Genomic DNA, 26257 nt, shown 5'->3' with positions numbered 1-26257 from the left:
AACCCCAACTAGCTATGCTGTCTATTTCAATAAAGGTGAACCAACCACGTATTCCCTTGGTACCTTGCTATTGTTGAACAGATGAATAATTTCACATTTCCCTTGGGACTCTATACATGCCTGGAAGTCAAATGTCACTTCAGTGCTTTCTTGTCGTGTCTTCATTGCCTGCCTGTATTTGTTTCATGTTTCATATCATTATTTTTGAGGGGCGCTAGCCCCTCCTATTTGCAGGTTTAATGTTTGTTTTAAAAACGCCATTGACAATGAAGAGAAATTAATGTTTGTTTTACATCATCATTACATCACCTAATCACCAAATTCCCTCCTTGAGATTGTAAGCTGATAAGAGCGCCCCTCACTTGATTTTCATTACTATTCATTTCGGCATAGTGAGCTTACAGATGCAGCTATTTCCGCTGCTTGACAAACAAGTATATATGGTTTAAGATTCAAATGTATTTTTGGTTTCTTCCTGAAAGCTGAAAGCCTTTGAGTCAAAAGGCCCAATCGAAATAACACCATTTTAGTGACATCATAACCCTAACCCCTCCCACATTATCATACAACAACAGCTGTGGGCGAGGCTTAAGTTCAAGTGGGTGGTGCTAAGGTGAAAACCAGCATACTTAATGAACTGGTGGTCGTGGCCACATAAAAACACAATTCTAACACTTTCTGTACACTTTTTTTTTGAAAGAAATCTTCCTCCTAGTATAATCATAGTTCTTGATGATCATGTTTTAGGGGGGGGGGGGGACCACGGCACTCCATCTTTTATGGGGTTAATGTCCCCCAATCCTTTGTCCTCAAGACCACCTAACCGCATAAACTCATCACAACCACATGAACTCATCAGAGCATAATAATAGCCAAATAAAAGAAGACCTTCATGACCAATTAATTATCTTCTGGTGACATAGATTATGAGAGAGGCTAGCTGTCTCTCCGGCATGCACCGTATATAGCCAGCCACTGGATCCTCCTCGCTGTAACGCCGCTGCAATCTGCCTGCTGTCTCCTAATTGAACGAGGCTGCCATTAATCTCAATCACTTTGTGCTCCTTGAGGAGTACAAGGAGGCGATGGGGAGTTTAAGGGGAGCTGGGGCTGTCTCAGTCAGTGTGCATCAGGCCTTAATCAGGGCCTTGTTAGCCCCAGGCTAGTTTACCCCGGGGGGAGGAGGTGTGTGTGTGGTGTGTGTGTGTGTGGGGGGTGAGGGGGGCTCTCTGTTCCTGAGCTCTCCTGCGTGGTAGTGATCATTAACCGGATGATCACTGTGTGAGACCGGCTCTCGGCTCTGACCATGCAGTAAACGGCCGAGTTGACTCGAGTGGTGTGCTTAGGGAGAAGGAAAAAAGGAAGCGTGGTCTCAATCCGAGGGAGGATCTTGAAGGAGGAGATCCTGCTCCCTTGCGCAGATGTAGGTAAAGGCTACTCTAAAGACACTCTACGATCTGGAGTGTTATTTACTCTGAAGGTATACAGTCTCTCAAGACGGAATGTGACAAAGTGTGGCACAAGATGGCCGCTCCATAGAGTCAAAGCAAAGTTACCATGTTTACCCAGGGTAACTGGACTAAGCTCAATAACTTGTTTACAGCCAGGCCCTGCTCATAGAACATTTCATGGTAGGGGTTCAATGCCTTGCTCAAGGGCACTTCAATGGTGGTTATTTTAACGTGGAAGTTTCTGAACCAATCAGAGCGTTGCATCCCTTCAGGCGATGGGACGGTAGCTAGGGACGTTGGCTATGCTATACGCAGCACATGGAGTGTGTTTGTTTACAAGTCAGATAGTCGGCCATGCTGTACCCTATAATGTTTTCAGATACATATTTTAGCGTGATGATTAAGTAACCGAGTAATACACTGTCTGGATGTTATCTTGAATGGGAATAAAAACTGAGGATTTCTGTAATCAGTAGCAGCTGTGCTGGACGGATGCAGAGATACGGGGAATTGAACGGGTGAGCTTCATTTTGATTGGCTTTTATCGATGTGGGCCTCGACACGTTATCACGCAGCACGTTTTCATTTTCAGGAAGTAATACAAAATATATTTGTATGGACTTTTGATATAAAAACACACACAAATGAGAATTTGCCCATTATTTTGGCATCCATTGTTAGGTATGCACATATGATGACCACGGATATGGTCTAAAAGTGTGAAAAACTTATTTTTCATTTCACTACACCTTTACCCACTGGGAATGGCTTCCAAATGCCCATTTTACACTAAAAGCTGGACATTGGAGTGGCTAGCGCCCCTCAAAAATTGGATGCAATGGAAGTAAGCCCGCTGACTTTTTTGCGCTTTATCTATTATTTATTTATTTGTTTGTTTGTTTTGCCTGTCAACTCCTTTTTACTCCACAATTTCCGTATATATTCGGACCTGGGATAGAACGTCCCCTATAGCGGCAGGGTCAGTATATATATATGTACCCGGCGCAAAAATAATTAAACATGTATCTAACATATTATCTATCTATTGTTATTGTTGGCACAATCTGCAGAGCATGACACAGCAACATTTTTGTATCTGTACGAGTGACAAATAAACCCTCTTGAATCTCTGTTAGTAAACGACTCATATTTGATGTGAGCTTCAGCTCACATCAAATGCGTGGTGCGTGGTTACAGTGGATAGGATAGGATTCAATCTCTAATGAGGGTCTTGTCTTGTTAGACACCCTGCGTGGAGGTTCATATCATTGACTATAGTTGGACTTTCCTCCCGTATTACTAGAGAAAACCGAAAAGAAGTTTGCACAGGAGATGCTGTTTTCCTGGCATTATACTCTCCTTGATGCGCATTATGTCGAAATATTCTCAATGTCCTCCTCGTCTCCCATCAAAGAGCTGTCAGAGGCACGATTTGACTTTAGGGCTGCCAGCTTGCCGCTTCGCCTCTCTCTCTACTCAGGATTCAGATTAGGACACTCCAGTGCCAAGAGGCGCCGGAGGGGGTTTGGCACACCATGAACAGCCGTGGCAACGAGGCAACACACACACACACACACACACACACACACACACACACACAAGGCAATGCCCTAGTTTGAAGTGTGAGAAGAGAGAAAAATTTCGCGCCACGTGCCAAGCACTGCTGTCCTCTGGGCAATATGACTTTGAACTACTTCCAATATGAACCCCCGCGTAGATCTATATGTCAGCGTCCCATTGTGATATAACGAACACACACTTCATATCCTTATCCCTGCCCCAAATTAACCCATTCTGACCCGAGATCAGATTCTCAAAATGTCTTCTTTTCTACATCCCGACAGTTTTCTGAAAAAGCTGTTTCTATGTCAGTCCTTCGATTTTTCAAAAATAGCAGACCTACAAGTTCATAGCGCGCCACTCGGTGGCGCGCTATGAGCTTGTAGATCTGCTATTTTTCAATAGATAAAGCACAACATAATGCTAACACCAAAACGGGTTCCCGCCCAACATGGGTTAAGAGCCCCCCCCCCCCCACACACACACACACACACACACACCAGATAAGACGAAGCTGTCAAAGCAAAGCGATTGAAATCACTGTCTTTCATTAGTGTGCTGTGATTACAGCTTATTTTGTTAGAAGGATGCCATTTTCTCACATTATTTGCCCTGGGATCAAGAGTTCCTTCATTACGTATTCGGTGCATGCATGCATAATATACAGTATATATTTGGAATCGTAATGAATGTGTTTTCACGTTAATTTTTACACCTGTCCCGTATGGTGCCAGACGGCTCACACCCCTCGCCCTCTTGTTATTAATAATCTGTTATACTGAACATCGTTATTACTGTATTACCGTTCTCTGCATAAAGGCTCCCACACACGCCCTGGCTGCTGCTCGGGTCTCACTGCAGTATATGGAGGCAAAAATGTATTTACTGTACACTTGGTTTCCAATAGCATATACTGCTGTCCGGAGCTTTAGGTCTATGTTGTGTTTTATGTTACGCAATGTTGCTTTTATTTTTCGTCACAATCATGATTGGATGAAGGCTGGGCCCTCTAGCCAAGAACGAAACCTACAGGGTTTTGTCTTACCTTCAGGTGTGAACTGGGGAGAGGGAGGAACTCCTTATACGGTCAGCACACTCTATAGCAGGGAGGATCACAAAAAAGAGGGGGGGTGATATTTGACTGAAGTGAAATGTGCCGAGCAGTGATATAGCAGATGAAGAGTCAAGTGTCTGTGTGGTTTTTCTGTCCACCTCCAGGTTGCTGATCTACGGACAGTACTGCAGTCACATGGAGAACGCACAGAAGACACTGGATGACCTCATAGCCACGCGGGAAGACGTTAAGATGAAAGTAGAGGTATAATGAACCCACTCAAGTGCAATCCATCCGACTCACTCGGCAGAAGATTAAAAAAAAAAAAAAATGTCACTATTATTGTTGACTGGTAATGTTTGAGATACTTTGTCAGTGTCCTTTTCGTTTGTGCTGCCGCCAGCATATTTATATTTTGTCATATGCGATCAGATCTAGAGTTCATGTAACTCTGTCTGTGTACAAATGCCAGTGACCCTAGTCTACAGGGAACGACGGCACTCGTCTTGCAAATAACGACGTAGCACTATCGGATCACCGAGTCAACCCAGTGTGCGTATGGTCTTCTATAATCATTTCTATGCAGAATGCAAGCGTCTAGGTGCAAAATGAGATAAAGTGGTCCTATTTCAGTAAGTCTTCTGGGTACTTAACCCATTCTGACCTGCAGATCAGGTCTAAAAATGTCTTCTACATCCTGACAGCTTTCTGAAAAAGCTATGTTTCTATGTCAGTCGTTCTTCGATTTAAAAAAAATAGCAGACCTACAAGCTCGTATGAGATTGTAGATCTGCTATATTTCAATAGCTAAAGCATAACATAATGCTAACACCGCCCAAAATGGGTTAAAGGGACACTTCACCCCTTTTCCAACCAGAACTAGGGTACGTCATTTCTCACTGCAGTACTATTAATATCTAATGCCCTTTGTCCCGCAAAAACCTAAGGTTTCAAATAAAAAGAAAGAAGAGAAGGGATTGCAGTTGTCTTCTTCATCACAGTGGAGACATATTATAGGAGTGAGCACTGAAAGTCTTTTACTCAGCACATCGCTGTAATAAGAGTCGTACGGGGGTGACACTGATGAATTGGATAATCTCTCGTGCGGTCAGAGTACACAATTTCATCACTGTCGGGCAGAAACCTTGTATCTCCATGTCATCTGTGTATGGGTTTTCGTGAATTGATGCCCCGTTTTCATTAGTATTTCATCGTATGACAGAGTTGCGCACAAGTAGCGACACTATGTATTTTCAGCTAGTTTTGCTATTCTTGGAAAGTAATTTTTTTTTTTCTATGATGACAATTAAAACAAGGACACCGGTTTAACCCATTTTGGGGTGGGAACCCCTTTTGGTGTTAGCATTATGTTATGCTTTAGCTATTGAAAAATAGCAGATCTACAAGCTTATGTACGAGCTTGTAGGTCAGCTATTTTTGAAAAGTCGAAGAACGGCTGACATAGAAACATAGCTTTTTCAGAAAACTGTCAGGATGTAGAAGACCTTTTTAGAATCTGATCTCAGGTCAAAATGGGTTAAAAGTGAATATGTCTTTATGTGGGTTATATACATATTCAACCATTACCACCACTACTACATTGGTGCCATTGGAACACACTAGGTCATTTCCCCTCCATGTCCTAAAACATATAGTTTTGGACATACAAGGTTGCCAGAACCTTTTTCAACTCCTTACTGGGGGGGCGCTCGCTCCTCACTTTGTGGTCCACCCCCCCCCCCCCCCCCCCCCTATAGCAGTCACAGAGAGTGTGATGAATTCATTCCTGAACAGGAATTTATCACTCAGCATAAATGGTGAAATTGTTGCGTGGTACAAGTAGTGGCTGCATGGCTGGCACAATCCAGGGGTGGGCGGTACGGTACGGTGGGGGGGAAGAAAATAATGAAGACTGAAGAGAGGCCCTCACTGTTGTTGTTGATGATGATGGATTCTTAGGAATGTCTCGTGGATGTGTTTTGAGCCACGGTGGCACAATGACATGATGTGTGCATGAATGGCCTACACAGCAAAATTCCTCCAGTGTTCATTTAATCTCGAGCGTGTAAAAAGATTAATCGAAACCAAATGTATACCCTTACGGGTCTGCGACTCGGAGAGAGTGTATAGAAAACGGGGTCCATTCTGTAACACTGTCTCTGAGTTAACCCATTTTGGGGGCGGGAACCCCTTTTGGTGTTAGCATTATGTTATGCTTTAGCTATTGAAAAATAGCAGATCTACAAGCTTGTAGGTCTGCTATTTTTGAAGAAAAAAATCGAAGAACGACCGACACAGAAACATAGCTTTTTTCAGAAAACTGTCAGGATGTGGAAGACATTTTTTAGAATCTGATCTCAGGTCAAAATGGGTTAAATGAACACAGAGGATTGTACTGTCACTATAAATGTGTCCTGTGTGTTTTGTAGGAATGCACTTTGAAGGTCCAGGAGGGCAAGTTTAAACTGCAAGACCTCCTGGTGGTTCCCATGCAGAGGGTGCTGAAGTACCACCTGCTACTGAAGGTGAGAGAACCTGACTGTCACAACATAACCATCTTAAAACTGTTTAGTGGCCATAAACGTCAAGACGTCAATTTTCTTTTTTAAATTTTCATCCATTATTAAAAATTCCTCTAATCTGGTGTATACAGGTGACGACATGCACATTACATGCATAATATAATTACAAATTATTTATTTCTTTATAATGGGAGAATTGGCACTCAAAGCCTAAACTGGTGACCACCAGGTGGCGCTGAAAGAGTTAACGCTGGGGGGGGGGGGCATATGTCATTATAAACAAAAACAAAACGATAGCAAGGATATTCCAATCTTCAAGCTTGTCGATTGGCAGTTGAAGCCGGTCGTTCCCATATATGCGCATGGCCTGCAGTGGTCGGACTCACGCCTCCATATAATACAGTTGTCAGTCCATCGCATATATGAGATGTACCGTACGTAGCGCTTTGTTGTTTCAGCAAGACATCGCCCTTTAGGGGGCGCCTTGCTGGTACAGTAAGGTACCAACAAAATCATCCCCTACCCACTGTCAATTTTTAATGTTTGCCTATTTTACTGAACTCATTTTGAATGTGAATTGCTACTGCACTTGCACTGCTGAGCCCCATACTTCTATGAACAAGTAACACAAGTTTGCCAAGTTGTAAACCAGATGACCTTTCCCGTCCCTGTCCCATGCAGGACCTCCTGCCTGGGCGTTCATCTATAAAACAGGCACTGGCTGGCACTATAAATTCCACCATGAGTAATTGACTAATCGGCTCTATTATGGCTGAGCATGGGTTTATGAGGTTGCACTTAATTGGACCCGGGTGGAGGTGAGAGTTCTCTGCCAGCTAGCTGAGTGTGAGTGAGGCTTCGTGGAATGATCTGTGTGTACATGAGAATGTACTGTGAGTACATTTGTTGTACAGCAGTCGTACCCAGACAGCAGCAGAGAGCTCTAGGACTCAGAGCAGCAGTCATACCCAGACAGCAGCAGAGAGCTCTAGGACTCAGAGCAGCAGTCGTACCCAGACAGCAGCAGAGAGCTCTAGGACTCAGAGCAGCAGTCATACCCAGACAGCAGCAGAGAGCTCTAGGACTCAGAGCAGCAGTCATACCCAGACAACAGCAGAGAGCTCTAGGACTCAGAGCAGCAGTCATACCCAGACAACAGCAGAGAGCTCTAGGACTCAGAGCAGCAGTCGTACCCAGACAGCAGCAGAGAGCTCTAGGACTCAGAGCAGCAGTCATACCCAGACAGCAGCAGAGAGCTCTAGGACTCAGAGCAGCAGTCGTACCCAGACAGCAGCAGAGAGCTCTAGGACTCAGAGCAGCAGTCATACCCAGACAACAGCAGAGAGCTCTAGGACTCAGAGCAGCAGTCGTACCCAGACAGCAGCAGAGAGCTCTAGGACTCAGAGCAGCAGTCATACCCAGACAACAGCAGAGAGCTCTAGGACTCAGAGCAGCAGTCGTACCCAGACAGCAGCAGAGAGCTCTAGGACTCAGAGCAGCAGTCGTACCCAGACAGCAGAGAGCTCTAGGACTCAGAGCAGCAGTCATACCCAGACAACAGCAGAGAGCTCTAGGACTCAGAGCAGCAGTCGTACCCAGACAGCAGCAGAGAGCTCTAGGACTCAGAGCAGCAGTCATACCCAGACAGCAGCAGAGAGCTCTAGGACTCAGAGCAGCAGTCATACCCAGACAACAGCAGAGAGCTCTAGGACTCAGAGCAGCAGTCATACCCAGACAGCAGCAGAGAGCTCTAGGACTCAGAGCAGAAGTCGTATACCCAGACAGACAGCAGAGAGCATTAGGACACAGAGCAGCAGTCGTACCAGCAGTGGTGAGCGCACCTCATGGCGCGCTCTGCTTGCGCACAAGTATGCCATAAATGGTAGTTGGCAGCTCTACACAGTGCATTTCTAGTTGCCTCTTGTCTTGATTGTTTAAACATGACGTCATGGGCCGCTATGCTCGATAACAGGCTTGATAAGCCCAAAGCTTATTGATACTATTGTTAATCAATACAATATAAGCTTGTTATCGTTTTTTTCCGGCTATCGGGTTTTGAGCTCCATCCCTTAATTAAGACCTCAGGCCGATTCTACAAAGGCCTTCTAAATCAGCAAGTTCTCACAACGGTTTTTGTAAGTCAAAATCACTCAACATTTTCCAAACACTTTCAAGACTGTGTGAAGTGACGCGTTGTGAGCTTGCATATGTGCTACAGTATATATTTATCCGCTATTTATCTTCTATTTTAGATTTTTAACCCATTCTGTACGGGAACCCCTTTTGGTGTTTTAACTATTGAAAAATAGCAGATCTACAAGCTCATAGCGAGCTTGTACTGTAGGTCTGCTATTTTTGAAAAATCGTAAAAATGCGGCACACATCTTTGAATATATTCTTTCAGGAGACTTTTCTTTTTTTTTTTTTTTACGTCTGGTCTAAATGGGTTTAATTATTATTAAAAAGAAAACAATTGTACTTTTTGTACTTTGTCCACCACTGTATGTGAGTGAACGGACTGAACGGAGACCTGGTAAGTCAAAGGCACTGAGGTCAAATCAGCCGTGTTGTCATTGGATTAAACCCACTCCATTTCACCGCATCCCATATAGCTTTGCAGTGAATAATCTGTACGCTGAGGGCCTCGGGGCATTTTTAGACTGACAAGTCTATAAAAAAAAGAGTGTGCGTGTGTGTGTGCGTGTGTGTGGCACCTACACAATGTACGATCATGCCTTTAGGGCACATCTTTGCTTTATGTTCTGGGTGGTGTAGATCTCGGTGTGGTGTGTTTCCACAATCAGATTCTACAAATGTCTTCTACATCCTGACAGTTTTCTGAAAAAGCCATGTTTCCATGTCAGTCGTTCTTCGATTTAAAAAAAAATAGCAGATCTACAAGCTTGTAGCGCGCCACTTGGTGGCGCGCTATGAGCTTGTAGATCTGCTATTTTTCAATAGCTAAAGCATAACATAATGCTGACACCAAAAGGGGTTCCCGCCCCCAAAATGGGTTAAGGGCCTTTCAAACGGGAAGCGAGGAACGCGGCACACGTTGCCTTGGATCAACGAGGGCTCTGCTACAGGTCTGATCAAGAGGGGGGCGCGACTAACGCAAGAGTAAAAAAAAGAAAAGAAAGCTAAACAGAATCCAGGTCTGTTGAAGAAGGGCGCGACAACGCAAGCGTAAAAAAAGCTAAACAGAATCCAGGTCTGGTGAGTCGCGCGGGCGTGTGCACGAAACGAGCAACGCGCGCAACAAATTCACGGGGCCGCGCTCACGTAAATAATGCGCTTGTGCGTTGTCGCGCCGTGACTGCTCCGCGCAAAAAAACGCAGGTCTCATTGGAAATGAACTATAGGCGCGTCGAATCGCTTCACATTTGAAAAGGGCCCTTTATACTGAAGCAGCCACCTCGGAAATTCACAGTCAATGTGATTATTTTAACCCATTCTGAACGGGTGTTAGCATCATGTTATGATGAATCTGATCTCAGGTCAGAATGGCTTAATCAGACCAGTGTGTGTCCAGTGGAAACCTCGTATGAATCTGATCCCAGGTCAGAATGGGTTAAAAGTAATTATTGTCTCAGGCTCAGGTTGAGTGAATGCTCGATGAATCAGGGATATAATGAGCCATCGTATTTGGACAAAGCTTGAATGCAGCATGTAATAACTCAGTATGTTAAGTACCGTTATATTATGTTGCATCGCTGTTTCTCACAACCCAAAGCAAGTGTGACCTCGTCTTCAGAAAGATGTTTGTGTAATCTCAAATAAGTCCTTGTTGTTGAAGAGAAAAACATGCCGCCATTACGATGCGAGACGAACACAGCCTCCACAGCATGTTGTAGTCCAAACAAACACCCCGTTCACTTGAATTGAACTAATTTTCCCAGAAGCCCTATAGCAGCCCAGAGCATGGCTTGATTTCCGGTTTCGTCACCATAACGCGATTTTTTTAATTATTAAAATAAAATGGCGAATTAAACACATTAAACAAATAGCGGGTTTAGCGTATTACGCAGCACCGACACATGGATTAAATAGCGGGGAACGCGGGTTACGCAGTAGAACTGTTCATGTTTTTTGTTTTGTTCCAAAGTTTGTTCAATGTTATTTAAGGGAGCCTATGGTGTGTGCTCTGGATCATTAAAGGGACACTTCACCCTTTTTGCAAAAAAATATATGTTAATGATGTTTAGAAGCTTTAGAACACTTTCCTGGAGATCTTTGTGTGTGTAATATGTGGTTTTAGATATTTTAGATTGTAGCAGTGAGCCTGTTTGCTCTGATGTCATGGACACTGGGCTCACTTCCTTCCTGGACTACATGTTGTCTCAGTAAGACAGCTCTCCCCCTATCCACAAGGAGGAGCAGTGCACCAAAGAATTATGGGAATTGTAGTCCAGGAAGGTAGTGAGACCAGTGTCCATGACATCAGAGCAAACAGGCTCACTGCTACAATCTAAAATATCTAAAACCACATATTACACACATAAATACCCCCAGGAAAGTGATCTAAAGCTTCTAAAAGTCATTAACATATATTTTTTTGCAAAAAGGGTGAAGTGTCCCTTTAATGGATGTGTCTAACTGAGTCCAATAGTCAAGGTTGGTCTTCACACCTGAGAGTAGTTTAAGTGAAGTGGAATTAACTCATTAAAACAATTACTTTAACCTTGTACTGTTATAATGTTCATTTTAATTAGATTGGATTTTTCAATTTTCAGTGCTTGGGCAAGTTATCCAACGCAAAGTGCGGATAATGAGAGACAATTGGTTATTCTGTCACTGACCACGGCCAAACGTTTTTCACGAGAATTACATCACAAAGTAGCGCAGAATCAGATATCATTGTTTAACTATTGTGTTTAATGGCAGTTTGGCAATTCAACTGTCTAGAAACATAACGTCAGTAATCCAGACAGACTCCCAGTTATAATTTGAGGCATAAATGCTGTTAGCATAAAGCCCAGTTCCCAGTGCCACCATACGCATTCACTTTAACCCATTCTGACCTGAGATCAGATTCTAAAAATGCCTTCTACATCCTGACAGTTTTCTGAAAAAGCTATGTTTCTATGTCAGTCGTTCTTCGTTTTTTCAAAAATAGCAGACCTACAAGCTTGTAGCGCACCACTACCACTATGAGCTTGTAGATCTGCTATTTTTCAATAGCTAAAGCATAACATAACGTCCCCAGAGTAAAACTACCTCAAAATTGTACTACAATACTTGAGTAAATGTAATTACTTTCCACCACTGCATCTTTGAACGCAATGGTTCTTAAACATTTTAATTTAGTTAAATTTGAAAGACCTTGAAAGGCTTTCCTTTTCTTTTCCAAAGTCGTGGGTTGCAGTTGGGCATCTCTTGAAAATATGGTGGCTTGTTAGGAAAATCTAACAAGCGGTTAGATGTCAATTTGTTTGACATTTGTCTTCACGGAATCCTCACACGAAGCAGCATGCATGTCAAACAGTTAGTCTGACATGCATGCTGTTTGCGTGAGGATTCGGTGAAGACGGATAAACAATGCGTCACACTGACTGACAGTCCCACTCACTAGTCTAATGATATCAAAGGGAAAGGGGTTCATGCACGCTCCAATTTCCCCCCCCCCCAATATATTTTTGGGGCTTTTTGCCTTTATCGACAGATGTACAATATAGGTAGACGGGGAATGGGGGGAGAGATCGTGGCGGGGGGGGGGGGGGGGGGGGGGGGATCGGGACTCGAACCCGCAACATAGTCAGTGTCATGTTGGATTACCAGCCAAGGTGCCTAGACCGCTAAGCCATTTGTAATATATTTATTGAGTAATGCAAATTCACGAAGCTCTTCATGAAACAGACAGGAATATTCATGAAATATTGCAATTGCGTTGCTGTTTCATCTCTGTGCTCATCTGTTGCAACACTGTGGTCGTGGTTGTGGTTATAGTCGGAGATGTTCAGTGTGAATTTAGTTTTCATATAATTGCCCTGAATATAAAAAAGATTTAAGGAACGAAGAACGTTGTTCTCTTTAAGTGATCACTGTTGAGATCAGTTGAGGTCGACTTTATTGCATTGTGTATTTTTAACATTTACTTAAATCACCCGATCTTAAAGCTTCTTCTTTTTTGACCCGGACATATTTCTTAAATGACGGATGCCAACAATGTAATGACAAGATAAATGCATCATCACAACTCATAACATATACATTGCATTTATTTTCCTCCTCAGGAACTTTTAAGTCACTCAGCTGACCGACCTGAGAGACAACAACTCAAGGAGGCATTGGAGGCTATGCAGGTCAGACTGTGTGTGTGTGTGTGTGTGTGTGTGTGTGTGTGTGTGTGTGTGACTGTGTGTGTGCGCGCGCGCATGCACTCATGCTCCGCAGTGCTCCAGGTCAAAGCTATAGAAAGTGTTTTAGCTCACAGTGAATCTGTCATGATATGACAGATGTCAGAATGATTTACAGTTGGATGGTAACCCCCCTCCCTCTCTCTCTCTCTCTCTCTATCTCTCTCTCTCTCTCTCCCAGGACCTGGCCATGTACATCAACGAGGTGAAGAGGGACAACGAGACACTGAAGAAAATTAGCGAATTCCAAAACTGCATTGAGAACCTCGTAAGTATACCGTCGTGTGAAGTCACGTGACCTCTCCTCGACCAACCACAGCCTCGTCCACATATATAGGACTGTGTTTTGGGCCTATAACGGAACGTTTGCAACGTTGCTCAAGTCCGTTGTCACCATTATCCACTTGCAACTGTTCAAAAAATGTGAGGGGCGCACACTGTATTTATATCGGCCACGTGACGTCTTATGTCGTCATGTAGTGCCCTAAACAAACATTAAAGTCCATACACTTGGCTGGCAAACGATTTGTGTGTGCTCTAAACCAGTGGCGTGACATTTAGAGGGGCAGGTGCTCAAGTGAGAAAAGGGCACCTTGTGCAGCACGTGGAACCGGCCGGTTGCCTTAATAGTGTGATATTTATAGATTTTGGGGCATAAATAATATATTGGAGGTTTTTTTTTGGTCCACATACTGTACACTGTATAAATTTTTTTATTAGTTTTTTTTCAAAAGGGGCACATTGCTGTCCAGAGGGAAAAGGGCAGGTGGTGCTCTTAGCACCCCCTAGTGTCTATCTGTGCACGCCACTGCTCTAAACAAACATTAGGAATCCCATAGACTTGGCTGTCATATTGACGTAATCTTCAAAAGACATGCATCGGAGTGTCTATAGCGCCCCCTCGATAACATTATCAGGCTGCGTTTAGCATTTTGCAATGGCGCAATCTTATAGTGAGCAATATTGAAGACCATTAAAGGACCACTTCACCACTTTTCAACCTGTCTTCATATAATAGGTCCTCACTAATAATCATGAAAAAATGGCGCAATTCTTTTCTACTCGGTCTGTGTCTCATAGGAGGGCTGTGGGCAGTTCAGAAACCGTCCTCCAGTGACATCATCGATGGGGAATACAAGCTAATAGAAACTGCAGGCTTTCTAGTCCTGAAAAGTTGCAATGCGAAAATGGAAGCCATCGTTCTCACGATAATGAAAATCGAAACATTTTTGTAAAATAATATTGTTTAAAAACATATCTGCCTAATGATGATGTCACTGGAAGACGGTTTCTAAACTGCCCACAGCCCTCCTATGAGACACAGACTGAGTAGAAAAGAATCGTGCCATTTTATCATGATTATTAGTGAGGACCTATTATATGAAGATAGGTTGAAAAGTGGTGAAGTGGTTCTTTAATATGACGATAAGGTTGGAAATGGGTTTAATATACGGTATTGCCACCAGTGTGGAATTCAAAATGTCCCCACAGTTTCTACTGTATCTTGCGTCATGTTCCTGTGCCAGTTTTCTGCAGTAGTCATCATGTATTCTAATACTGTAAATCATCTTCCAGAGCATGAGCAGACACGTTGGGTGGATTGTAGAAACTAGTTTCCTTTACCGTGTACGTCACCTCATGGGACTCTTTTACAGTCCGCCTGCCTGTCTCTTAATGAATGGTTCATTTATATAGTGGCTTTCATCCAACACTTTACAATGTGCATCACATTCACCCATTCGCAGATGTGCGCGCACACACACACACACGCACACGCACACACAGCCACAGACCGACAGCGAAGTAAAACCATGCAAGGCACCAACCTGCTCATCGGGATCAATTAGGCGTTGTTCAGGGTCTTGCTGCAAGGTTACTTTGACACTAACTCTGGGGGAGCCCTGCTGCCCTGGATGGAACTGGGAAACTTCAGTTTCTGCCGCCCAAATCTCCCCCCCTCCATGCTCTTTCTGTTTCTGTCTGCCTCTCTCTCTCTCTCTCTATCTCTCTCTCTCTCCCCTCAATTCACCCCTCTCTGTCAAGGCCAGTTCATTTTTTTGTCTATCTGTATAGCCCCCCCGGCCAGTGGGAACACATTTTTAAAATGCTTTCCTTGTCTTCTCATTATATCCCTGACAAAGAACAACCACTATTGTCACAAGGCCGTGTGAAATACAGAAGGAATCACATAGCAGCACGGTCTGTAACATAAATAATGCAGAGGTCAGTGCTTTAGGGAGCGTGTGGTCCTTGAGGGCGGTTCCAGCGGGGTCCACAGCGAAATGATTCATAATAGATTTGAACCGAATGGACCCTTATATGGGCCCGTCATTCTGAAGAGTATACAGATGGCACCAAATGGGCCATTACGGGTCCATTTGGTTCCATTTCTACACTCTCAAGAGTCATTGGTGGCAGCCAGCGGACTGAATACATTCCAAGCAACTATTATTCTTTTAAATAAATGTATTCATTATATAAATATTGGCTCTCCATTGTGCCACGGACTGCCAGAGGATTTCCGACTTCTCTGTGTAGCCGTTCGTTCGTTGGTTTTGTTTACATTAGTCATAGTTTCACTTTAAAGTGAGAATAAATCTGATCCAGAGAGCAGTTTATTCAAGGCTATTCATTCAAAGGGTTTTCTTTGGCAATACATCATAACACGCTGACCATTGATAAAGAATATGAACACAATGGGACACATCAAGGTTGAACGTTTCTATTCTAAGGTTCAGATGAAGATCTGACCTGGTCGAAAAGTTGACGAGCAATGAATGAATATACGCGGAGCTTTCTGCCGGTGTGTGTGTGTGTGTGTGTGTGGGCCTTATTTTTCTCTCCGTTTGTCCTGAAACCTGGGCATTCACGTGGACCAGCATTAATGCATTTTGTCACATGCCCTTACATTGTAGGTGAAGTGATTGTACTTTTGGAGCCTAGACAACTGTGTGAACAAAATAAAAATACATTAAGAAAATACCGTATATATATATATATATATATTCAAGGACATTGTAGAACACGGTGGGGTGGGGGTGTCGGTGGCTCAGGGGTAGAGTGGCTGGATGGTAACCGCAAGGTTGCCAGCTCGAACCCGGGCTCCCCCCAGAGTTGGTGTCGAAGTGTCCTTGAGCAAGACTCTGAACCACTAATTGCTCCCGATGTGCTGGCTGGTGCCTTGCATGGTTTCCTCGGTCATCGGTGTATGAATGTGTGTGTGTGTGAATGGGCGAATTGATGCACAATCCACGTAAAGCGCCTTGGATAAAAGGCGCTATATAAATGCACCCTTTACCATTTAACACGCATTCCAAGAGGGAACTATAGAGTACTCATGGTGGATAATGCATGTGGAGCTGACCTGCAGTGAATTGACCCCTCGTATGTTTTTCTGGCCTAACCAGCAGGTGAAACTGGAGGAGTATGGCAGGCCAAAGATAGACGGAGAGATCAAGGTGTCCTCGATTGTCAACAGAACAAAGCAGGACAGGTGAGTTCTTCTGTAAAGTGAAACCCCCTCTATACTTATAGGGACCTGAGTTGGGTCTGTTCTTGGTCCAATGAATTGTTTCCTTCTACACCAAATCTCTTTGCCAGAAATGGCATATCTACAAGCTCAGAATGCATCACAATAATGTAATAATAATGTCCACTACATTAGCCCATTTAGGCCTGACGTAATTTTTTATTTCTTTTTTTAAGTCGTCTGAAAGAATATATATTCAAAGATTTGTGCCGCATTTTTACGATTTTTCAGAAATAGCAGACCTACAAGCTCGTAGCGCGCCACTTGGTGATGCGCTATGAGCTTGTAGATCTGCTATTTTTCAATAGCTAAAGTATAACAACATAATGCTTAAAACGCCAAAAGGGTTTCCATTCAGAATGGGTTAGACATATTACTCAAAAGAAAACAATGTTTGATAATGTTAGATGCATTGTTTTAAATGTATGCACTTACATTTGTTTTATTTAGCAAGAAGTAAAGAGATGTATTGGGAGACTCGGGTGAACACATTTTTTAAACGTGAAAACTATGTACTCTATCAACGTGTGATTTCAGCTATAACTACCGGTACTTTTCATGGCAAGTTATGACATTAATAGTAGAAAGAAATCCTGAAACAAACAGTATATAAAAACGGTTGTGCAATTTAATAACCTTATTAATTTTCTAGATGATGTGCAAAATGATGCAATCAACATTTTCTTATGTTATATTTGCAGATTATTGCATTTTTACATGATGTAAAGTTATTACTTTATATTAGTTGCAAGGAAAGAGGTCTGTCATGGGAACGTTCTCTGTTGTCGTCTGGTCAAACTATTGGAGATAGAATAAAATAAAACATTAATGTCTGCTAACGTTTTGTCCATAGGTATATATTCCTGTTTGACAAAGTCGTCATTGTCTGCAAGAGGAAAGGCTACAGCTATGAGCTTAAAGAGATCATAGAACTGCAGTCATATAAAATGTCTGACGATCCCATGAACAACAGAGACATGAAAAAGGTAAGACCCCCAGCTTGGACACGGGCGCGCGCACACACACACACACACACACACACACACACGCACACACACTTTTTTTATTGTAGTAGGCATTCTGTAGTCATTATAGGTCATGAATTATCCTGCATATAGTCATTATAAATGGTGTCCTTGACTTACTTACTTCATCAGTAATGCATACTGTAGCAGCGTCTGATATGCACTGTGCTTGTCTCTCATGCTTTTAAAGACCATGTAAATGTGACGACGCGGTCATTTATGATTCATACAAACATACCGACCGGCCAATCGCAGTGCATTCCGCCAACCAATCTTAACATTGGCTTTGTTTGTTTTTTGAATCTGCATGTGTTTCATGTCGCATGGTGTAACTGGGTCTCCTCTCTGGTGTCTTTTCTTTTTGCATGCTTACCAGTCGAGTGGAAAAATGGTAAGCTGAAGTTGACCCCCTTATTTTGACTCATCCTTCTCATAGCAGCCTCTATACTACAGTGTTGGCAGTCGTGTTGTGTTTTGGGTGTCATGCTGTGATTCGCATGTCCACCCACTGGCTGTGCAGGATTCCCGCTCCAGCTTTTGGGCAGATTACATTGCTAAAGCACGCATGGTTTATCTTGTAATACTGAAGGAATTTAGAAAATATAAAAATAAGTCAAATATAGGCTAGCTACATGTGATACAAAATTATTATTTGCTATTTGCTATTTCTGTCACAGGCCTTAATTTTTTGTCCCTTGTTTTGTTCCCATTGCCATGTGTCTCTCTCGTCTGCCTTTCGTTCCTCACTCACTCTGTTCTCGCCAGTGGTCGTACGGCTTCTACCTGATACACCTGCAAGGGAAGCAAGGCTTTCAGTTCTTTTGCAAAACCGAAGACACCAAGAGGAAGTGGATGGAGCAGTTTGAGATGGCCATGTGAGTGCCGAATTGACACACCAACATCAGCACCGTCAGTGCAGTCCCACCCACGTTCGTCGACTACTTTTTTTCACTGACGAAAACGAAATGGAAACTACATGAAAACTAAGCTATGATGACTGAAACTAAGACTAAATATACTGACAATTTCGTCAACAAATAAACTAGACTAAAATGTTAGGAAGGGAAGTGCATGTCACCCCCCCATCTCTCTCTCCCCATTTCCTGTCAGCCTACTCTCTGTCCCTCCATAAAGAAATATATAAAAATAAAGGCGAAAACCGCAAAAAAACATTAAAAAAAGAAGTCATTTTACACTGAAAATAGCAGATCTACAAGTGTGTAAAATCAGTCATTACGACGGCATCAAGGCCCGCCGAAACACATTTTAGTCAACTAAATAAACTGCAGATTTAGTCAACTAAAATCTTATGACATTTAGTCGACTAAAACTAGACTCTAACACTAAGACATTCCAGGTGACTAAAATGTGATGAACTATTCAAGAGACTATACGACTAAAACTAAAATCAAACTTTGCTGCCAAAAACAACACTGGGCTGTTATGTCTGGTGGCATCTGAAGTCACTGTAGTGACTAGAACTCTACTTGATTAAATGCCTGCAGATAAAACTTCACCTAGTGCTTGGAAAACTAATATTTCCCATCCCGATACTTTAGGGCACTGCCCTAAAGTATCGGGATTGGTTGTGCAATGCAGTTATTATTACTTTTCAAACTCTTAATTGAGATTACACTACGTTGAAGTTAGTGAGTATCGGGAGGCAGAGAGCTCAGGTTTTCTGACGACGTTATAACTAGGAAACGGAGGCTATACAGTACATTACAACTATGCTTGCACACAGGTACATATTTCTGCATATTCTCTTCTCTGTTTTTATTTGTACATGCCGTACCTGTAGTACTTAATCAAGATTTTCGTTGTTTTGTATTGTCTGGAAAATGTGTCATTTTGATGCATTTATTTTCAAATTTGTTTCATCAATCATTATGTAAAATAGAGTTATTGCTCCCTCTGGTATATGTACAGTGTACACTGTACTTATGTATTTAACTGGCTGCTCATGGATGAAGTATGTTTAATCGTATCAAATCTTTACAGTCGGCTATCTCTGGCCAGTCAGTTCAATTAGCCCTTCACTAAATCCCACCCCAAAAAGCGATTGTCCAATGCCAATCCAAATAGTTTAGCAACGGTTGCTATGCAGGTCAAGCTTTCTTCTCTGCTAACGTGCCTATTGGACAAGGATGGGTTGGGGAGGGACTTAGTGAAGGGCTAATTCCATTGATGATTATCGATCATTATGTCCTGTCCAATCACCAAAGGTCCAACAGCAAGCCTGAGAGAGCCACGGCCAATCAGCACAACTTCCAGATGCATACGTTTGATAAGAACACCAACTGTCGAGCCTGCAAGATGCTACTGAGGTACAGTAAGGACCCGTGTTCATTTCTGACCTGAGATCAGATTCTAAAAATGTCTTCTACGTCCTGGCAGTTTTTCATTCTGACCTGAGATCAGATTAAAAAAATGTCTTCTACATCCTGACAGTTTTCCATTCTGACCTGAGATCAGATTCTATGTCAGTCACTCTTCGATAAAAAAAAAAAATAGCAGACCTGCAAGCTCGTAGCGCGCCACTCGGTGGCGCGCTATGAGCTTGTAGATCTGCTATTTTACAACACCAAAATGGGTTCCTGCCCAGAATGGGTGAAGTGGTGTCAAAAAATATGCATAAACACAGAAGGATTCATAATAATAGATGAACACGCATCGAAAGATTTAATTGAGGACCTTATTGTGTCCACTATTATTTTCGCTCCTGTATGTGTGTGTGCGTGTACGTGCATGCGTGCGTCCGTCTGTCCGCCCCTCCGTCCGTCCGTCCGTCCGTCCGTCTGTTCGTCCGTATGACTGTGAGCAGCTGAACTCCGATCTGGACAGATCGGCGTGAAACTCTTTCGAATCGGCCTCATGGTGGCGCTATAAAAGGCCACTCCACATTGTTGCCTATACATTTACATTTACGTTTACTTTTTTTAAATTTCTTTACTGTAGGTCACACAGAAAAGAAAAAAAAGCTGAAGCCCATTTTCGCATCTTGTTTCTATCTGCGTTTCTATCTTTTTTTTCTCCCTAAACTCACACACTCGCACTCATATTCCATTCCAACATGGCTATGACTGACTTCCAAACTTTGGAGGCCCCGGGTAGGCAACCCGGCCTGTCGGACACTCGCTTTTCTATACATCAAATAGCTGAATCAGTTGCAATGAAAATACACCTTTTATATGCTCATGTGTCTTATGTAATATATCACAATTACATTAATTGGGTGGCGGATTTAGTCGCGGTTGGCGGATGGTGCGGTTAATTAATGATATCATTAATGCGTTTGGACAGCGGGCGGATAATGAATTTGCGGTTGTGGTTGACTAAAAACTCCATCCGCAGGTCCCTCAGTCTCTAGTAGAAGTAATTGTAATTGTTCCCACTTCCCAGTGTGTGCACTCACTGCACTAGCAGCGCTGACAGTTGCGATTGCGTCATTGTATAGCCTATGCTGCCTTCCAGTTATACCTTAAAGTCAAAAAATTGCTTAATCAAGCAAGCTGCTTTTGTGTATTTTCTACTTGGCTGTGTATGCTGTTCATGCTTTGAAGTCGGATAATAGGGCCTACACACTGACAAAAAAGGGGGTGGGTGGGGGGGGGGTTTAATAATTATTCATTATTAAAATGATGACGTCATGAACGGGGCCTCCCGATCCTTAAGGCCGCCCCTGCAAATATAACATCTTCGATCAACATCAATATGTGTGTGGTAGATATCAGACCACTAGTACAGTTAGCTGGATAAACTCGATGCTGCATACCCTATTGAACCACAAACTTCATGGCATGGCTGACCTAAATTCACAGTCCTATAGTGGAAGCAGAGACCAGTCCGCTAATCACAGCTGCATGTGGATTCCACTGTGATTTATGGCAATTTTCTATTAGACTTGGCAGTGCAGAAAGCATGCATGCGGGGGTGAAGTATACATAACAAAAATCTATTGTAATGCTAGCCGCCTACTTTATGTGGGTTTAATTGAACCAGGACAGTGGTTCTAAACCTCCCCACAACAACAACAACATGTATTTAGTGTATAAAGAAGGCATAACACACTCTCTTGTATTTATATGATTAGTTGCACGTCGCCGATCTACAAGCTCACAACATACTGCAGCGCAGCTCTTTGTGAACTTGTAGATCTGCTTGTGGTTTGACCCCGCATCAGGCCCTTATATATATTTATATTCATTTTATTTATTTATTAAAATGTCCACCACACTACACCTGCCGTATTAGTTCAAAATTGTTCTTAAATTTCATGGATCTATGACATATTATCTAAGCATATTTTTGATACAATAATATATACAATGTAATAACGGCATGAACCACTAGTGGTCCCTCAGCCACCGGGTGAGAAACGGTGAACTGGGACTCACTCTGTGATCTTCAAAGGTCGAGAGGAAATTAATGTAACCTAAGCAGGGTGTTCCCTTTTGTTTTGTAGTTGTAGCATACATTATGTGCGGCTCGTGTTTCCCTGACTCGTGCTGTGTTGTTTTTCCTGTGTGCTTGTTTGTGGTGTTTTTTTGCGCGTGCGCGCACACTGTATATATACTGTATGCACATTCTCACGGTACTACTGTGGGTGATTATTAGGCTCAGTGAAAGCACGTAACAAATCGTGCTATACGGTGCGATCGACGCACCTCGTGTTTTCCTGATTCATAGTATATACCCCTCATAATGTCCAAAGCTGTCGCTTTTCAGGATTCAAATAAAAACATCTACAAGCTCGAAACCTTCGAGTTTCCAGATTGTATATCTGCTACTTTTACTACTTTTGTGTGATGTCGTAATATTATGATCAAGCAGAGCAGGGCATTTCATTTATTTTTCCCCAAAAAAACCACCAAAAGGTAGAATATGAAGTTTAAGAAGTCTATAATTATGTTTACACGCGTGCATCTGTGTGTCCCCGCTATAGAGGGATCTTCTATCAGGGTTATTACTGCTCGCGCTGTGGGACAGGGGCACACAAAGAGTGCCTGGAAGTCATCACCATCTGCAAAATCAGTAGGTGTTCTCCCTAACATTTGAGATCTTATTAACACTTTCCTTATTGTGCTCAAGTGATAATGAGAGCCATGCCGATGCTTCTTTCTGACAGCCTGTGTCCTCTTTGTCTTCTTTTCCAGATCCTCTTGATTTGGTGAGTGCATCCTTTTTGTCAGTGACTGAACGCCAACGGCGCCATCAGCCACTCATTTATTGATCACATGACTATGTTTTGCGTCCAGGTCGGTCTTAACCCATTCAGGCCTGACGTCGGGAAAAAAAAGAAAAGAAAAATAAATCTTTTTTTTCTGAAAAACCTCATGTTTCTATATCGGTGGTTCTCAATATTTCATGTCAAGGACCCCCAAAAATATATGAAATTGGCCGCTGACCCCCATCTGAAAATGTGTTGTTTCAGGGACCACCTCCCAGGAGCAAAGATTTGAGTTAAAAACGTTGTGGCTCTGAAAGAGTATATATTCAAAGCTTTGCACCACATGTTCATGATTTTTCAATTTTTTTCAATAGCTAAATTATAACATAATGTTTAAAACACCAAAATGGGTTAAGGTTGTTATGTTTTGTGTGACCGTTGACTGAAAGCAAACACAACGTATGTTTGCCACATGAAACCTATAGCCTCCTATTCTGGTCATGTCAGAATAAATTTGACTGAATAAAAATTCAGTCAAAATAGTCGAACGTTTTGCAATAATTGGGTAACATTTGCCGGAAATAGCAGATCCTCAAGCTCTCGACGCGTCGTGGACTCGTAGATTGTCTATTTTATTTTAAACTGTTGATTCAAAGCAATGTATATTGGGGTTCAAGTAGTTATTAATATACTGATTGCATTTTCTTGTTCCCTTGTTCATAGGAACCAGGGATGTCATCGGGTAAGTGTGATGATTGAGTGCTGTGGGAATTAGCAACAAAGCATGTATGTTTGGGGCCCGAATCAACACGACTCTTCAGAACAGTCCAAATGGCTCGAGATGAGGCTGCCTGTTCTCTGACACAAGCTGTCACACAAGTTTGTTTAGGGTAGGGTGGAGTTGGTTCTGCTGCAGCTCTCTGCTGCCACCTAGCAGACTAGCCTATCACAGGAAAAGATGCCAAACTAAATGTAGTATTGCTGGGGCAGGTGATGAGGCTGAAAATTGCACAGGTGAAAGGAGTTGGCCTCATTAGGCCCACTGGCAGAGCCTGGCCCAGGTGAAAGGAGTTGGCCTCATTAGGCCCACTGGCAGAGCCTGGCCCAGGTGAAAGGAGTTGGCCTCATTAGGCCCACTGGCAGAGCCTGGCCCAGGTGAAAGGAGTTGGGCTCATTAGGCCCACTGGCAGAGCCTGACCAGAGCCTTTTGTGGTGGTTCTGGAGAACCGTGGGTCCGACCAACTCTATACCGCTCACTGCACTCCCTGCGGGGGTGTGGATCGTGTGTGTCGAATGTGAAGTCGGTGGGTCACATGGTTTGCGAGTTACGTGCATTACAACCGTACACACACGCAGAGACGTGGTGCATTTATAGTAGGATTTGTATGAGATATTAGAAATCTAATGAAAAGGAATATATACATACTTGCTCCATAATGAAATGATAAAAAAATCTCTTATGTTTTACTGCACTGTTTATCTCTCTCTCTTTTTTTAAATGATTGGAATCATCCACATGCACGATGATGATCGTTTCTCTGCTTTATTTTCTCCCCTCTCCTGTGTGACTTTTTAGTGAAACCCATTGTATTCATTGTACGAGAATTTATTTCATCAAGCTTAATAAATAACCCTTTTTATTCTTCTAGGTCCCAAGATGGTGGCCGTGAGGAACTATCACGGCATGCCGGCACCACCAGGGAAGCCTCCTCTCACCTTTCAAACGGGAGACTTCATTGAACTGCTGAAGGGAGACCCCGACACCCCTTTTTGGGAGGTACACAATGTCATTGAAAGGAAACATGGCTCATGTTAAGACATCATTCAGCTTTGTGCGGTGTACATTCTCGTTTTTTAATGTTCTATGTCTGTAGAGTGGGTGGTGGGAATTCTGGGAAATGTAACCAAGTGATGTCACTCTGGTGGTAATTTGACTGACTCGCACTAGACAGTTTTTAACATGCTATTTTGTACTCTGCGTTGAAGATTCCGACGCCTTTAATTTCTTGTAGACGTGTAGGATACGTTTCCATAGGTCGAGAAAAGAGAGGACTGCAGCACTGGCTTCTTACTTGTAATATAATATAATATATATATAATATGTAATATAATATGTCTAAAATCAGCATTATTGGAATTATGTCTACAAATTCCATTAGACGTTATAAAGTATACTATTTTTGCACTTTCCTTTTAGGCCAAACTGATTCACGAACCTTCACATATATACTTTCATTGTGGTCAGAGATCACAGATCAGCCGTCTCTCTCAAACATGAACTACCGTAGCTTTAGTTTATTTATTTTATATTTAGAGCTCCATACTAACATCCACCACAAACTTCTCTTCAAAGGGTAAATTGATCCTCTCACAGAAGAACGGCTTCTTCCCCAGTTCGTGTGTAAAGCCTTATTTGGACCCCAAGGTAAACACGGCTCCCATAAGCCTTCGCATGCATATCATTGTCATATCAAAGGGAATAACAACAAGCCTTATAGCACACTTTCGTTGCACTTAAGTGCCAGTGTGTGACACATAAATACATAATGATCTGGCTGCTTACAATGTACCCGTTTGTGACATCTCGTGATTGTTTGTGACAGCCCGTGCAGTCCTTCCCCAGTCGGCAGACCTCGAGGGAAACAGACTACTATGGATACCCCTGGTAAGATAATGCCACGCAGTAGTAGTATGCATTACTCATCTGCAATTTACGTCAAATCTCATGCCAAGATATAGGCAAGACGAGTTTAATACGTTTAACACTATTAACACACTTCAACAACGAGGCAATTCAAACTGCTTTTCATGAAACATTAAGCATTGAGACATTAAGACGCATAATACAACAATAAAAAAGAAGGGAGCTCAAGAGAAAGAGGGAATGAAATGTCAGTGCAGGAGGAATTAATTAAAACAGGCAGCAGCAAACAACACGGAGTACTTTAGCTTTGATTTAAAAGAACTGAAAGTAGAAAACGTGCCACTTTTGGGAGTGTAAAGAGACTGCATGGACACGTTTCTTTTCTAAATCTTGCTGGGACATTAAAGTTCATTCTGAATTGATCAATCATGCCATGGTATGCATGCCCTGTGTGTAAACAACACAACTTCCTTCCTGTAGGTTTCGCTAGGTCGTTTTCAGTAGCCGTTCTTACCAGTGTCTAAATTGCCGACATTCATTAAATTAACCCATCCACTTGTGTAGCTTGTGTGGGTCGATTCATTTTCCTTTTAATGGTTGTTTTTGTGAAGATCACGACTTCCGTCAACGTTCTGTGAGATACGGGACGCTTTACAATGTTTAAACGGGCGTTTTCTTTTTTTGTCTTCCACAGGTTTGCTGGGAACATGGAGCGCCAGCAGGCGGACAATCTTTTAAAGTCCCACAGCAGTGGCACCTACCTCATCAGAGAGAGGACCGCTGAGGCAGAGAGGTTTGCCATCAGCATCAAGTGAGTGTTTCCGTGTCTCAAGGACACGGCAAGCAAACCCTTGGGGGGGGGGGGGGTTTCTCTCATTCAAACCTTTATTTACTCTCGAAAGACATGGTCACCCTCATTTGCAGTGTCGTCGAGATACACATGCAA

The 26257-nt window shown here is 42.8% G+C and overlaps 1 protein-coding gene across 3 annotated transcripts in view; it reads left to right on the top strand.

Moving 5' to 3' along the window:
* The window catches only part of vav2 (vav 2 guanine nucleotide exchange factor), a 279748-nt gene that overhangs the window by 243036 nt on the left and 10455 nt on the right, over positions 1-26257 (top strand). For 2 of the 3 annotated variants that reach the window (XM_083793515.1, XM_083793514.1), the window contains exons 9-24: positions 4230-4329; positions 6495-6590; positions 12821-12889; positions 13125-13211; positions 16351-16436; positions 17326-17458; positions 17874-17888; positions 18263-18372; positions 19723-19824; positions 22443-22531; positions 22654-22667; positions 23391-23409; positions 24317-24444; positions 25021-25092; positions 25271-25332; positions 26006-26122. In XM_083793515.1, coding sequence (XP_083649641.1) covers positions 4230-4329; positions 6495-6590; positions 12821-12889; positions 13125-13211; positions 16351-16436; positions 17326-17458; positions 17874-17888; positions 18263-18372; positions 19723-19824; positions 22443-22531; positions 22654-22667; positions 23391-23409; positions 24317-24444; positions 25021-25092; positions 25271-25332; positions 26006-26122 — 1299 coding nt within the window. The remainder of the gene's footprint in view (positions 1-4229; positions 4330-6494; positions 6591-12820; positions 12890-13124; positions 13212-16350; positions 16437-17325; positions 17459-17873; positions 17889-18262; positions 18373-19722; positions 19825-22442; positions 22532-22653; positions 22668-23390; positions 23410-24316; positions 24445-25020; positions 25093-25270; positions 25333-26005; positions 26123-26257) is intronic. The other variant, XM_083793516.1, reaches the window with a different exon arrangement.

This window comes from Protomyctophum parallelum (genome assembly GCF_964188405.1).
Source record: "Protomyctophum parallelum genome assembly, chromosome: 21".
Taxonomy (NCBI): domain Eukaryota; kingdom Metazoa; phylum Chordata; class Actinopteri; order Myctophiformes; family Myctophidae; genus Protomyctophum; species Protomyctophum parallelum.
This window is presented reverse-complemented; position numbering and strand designations above follow the sequence as displayed.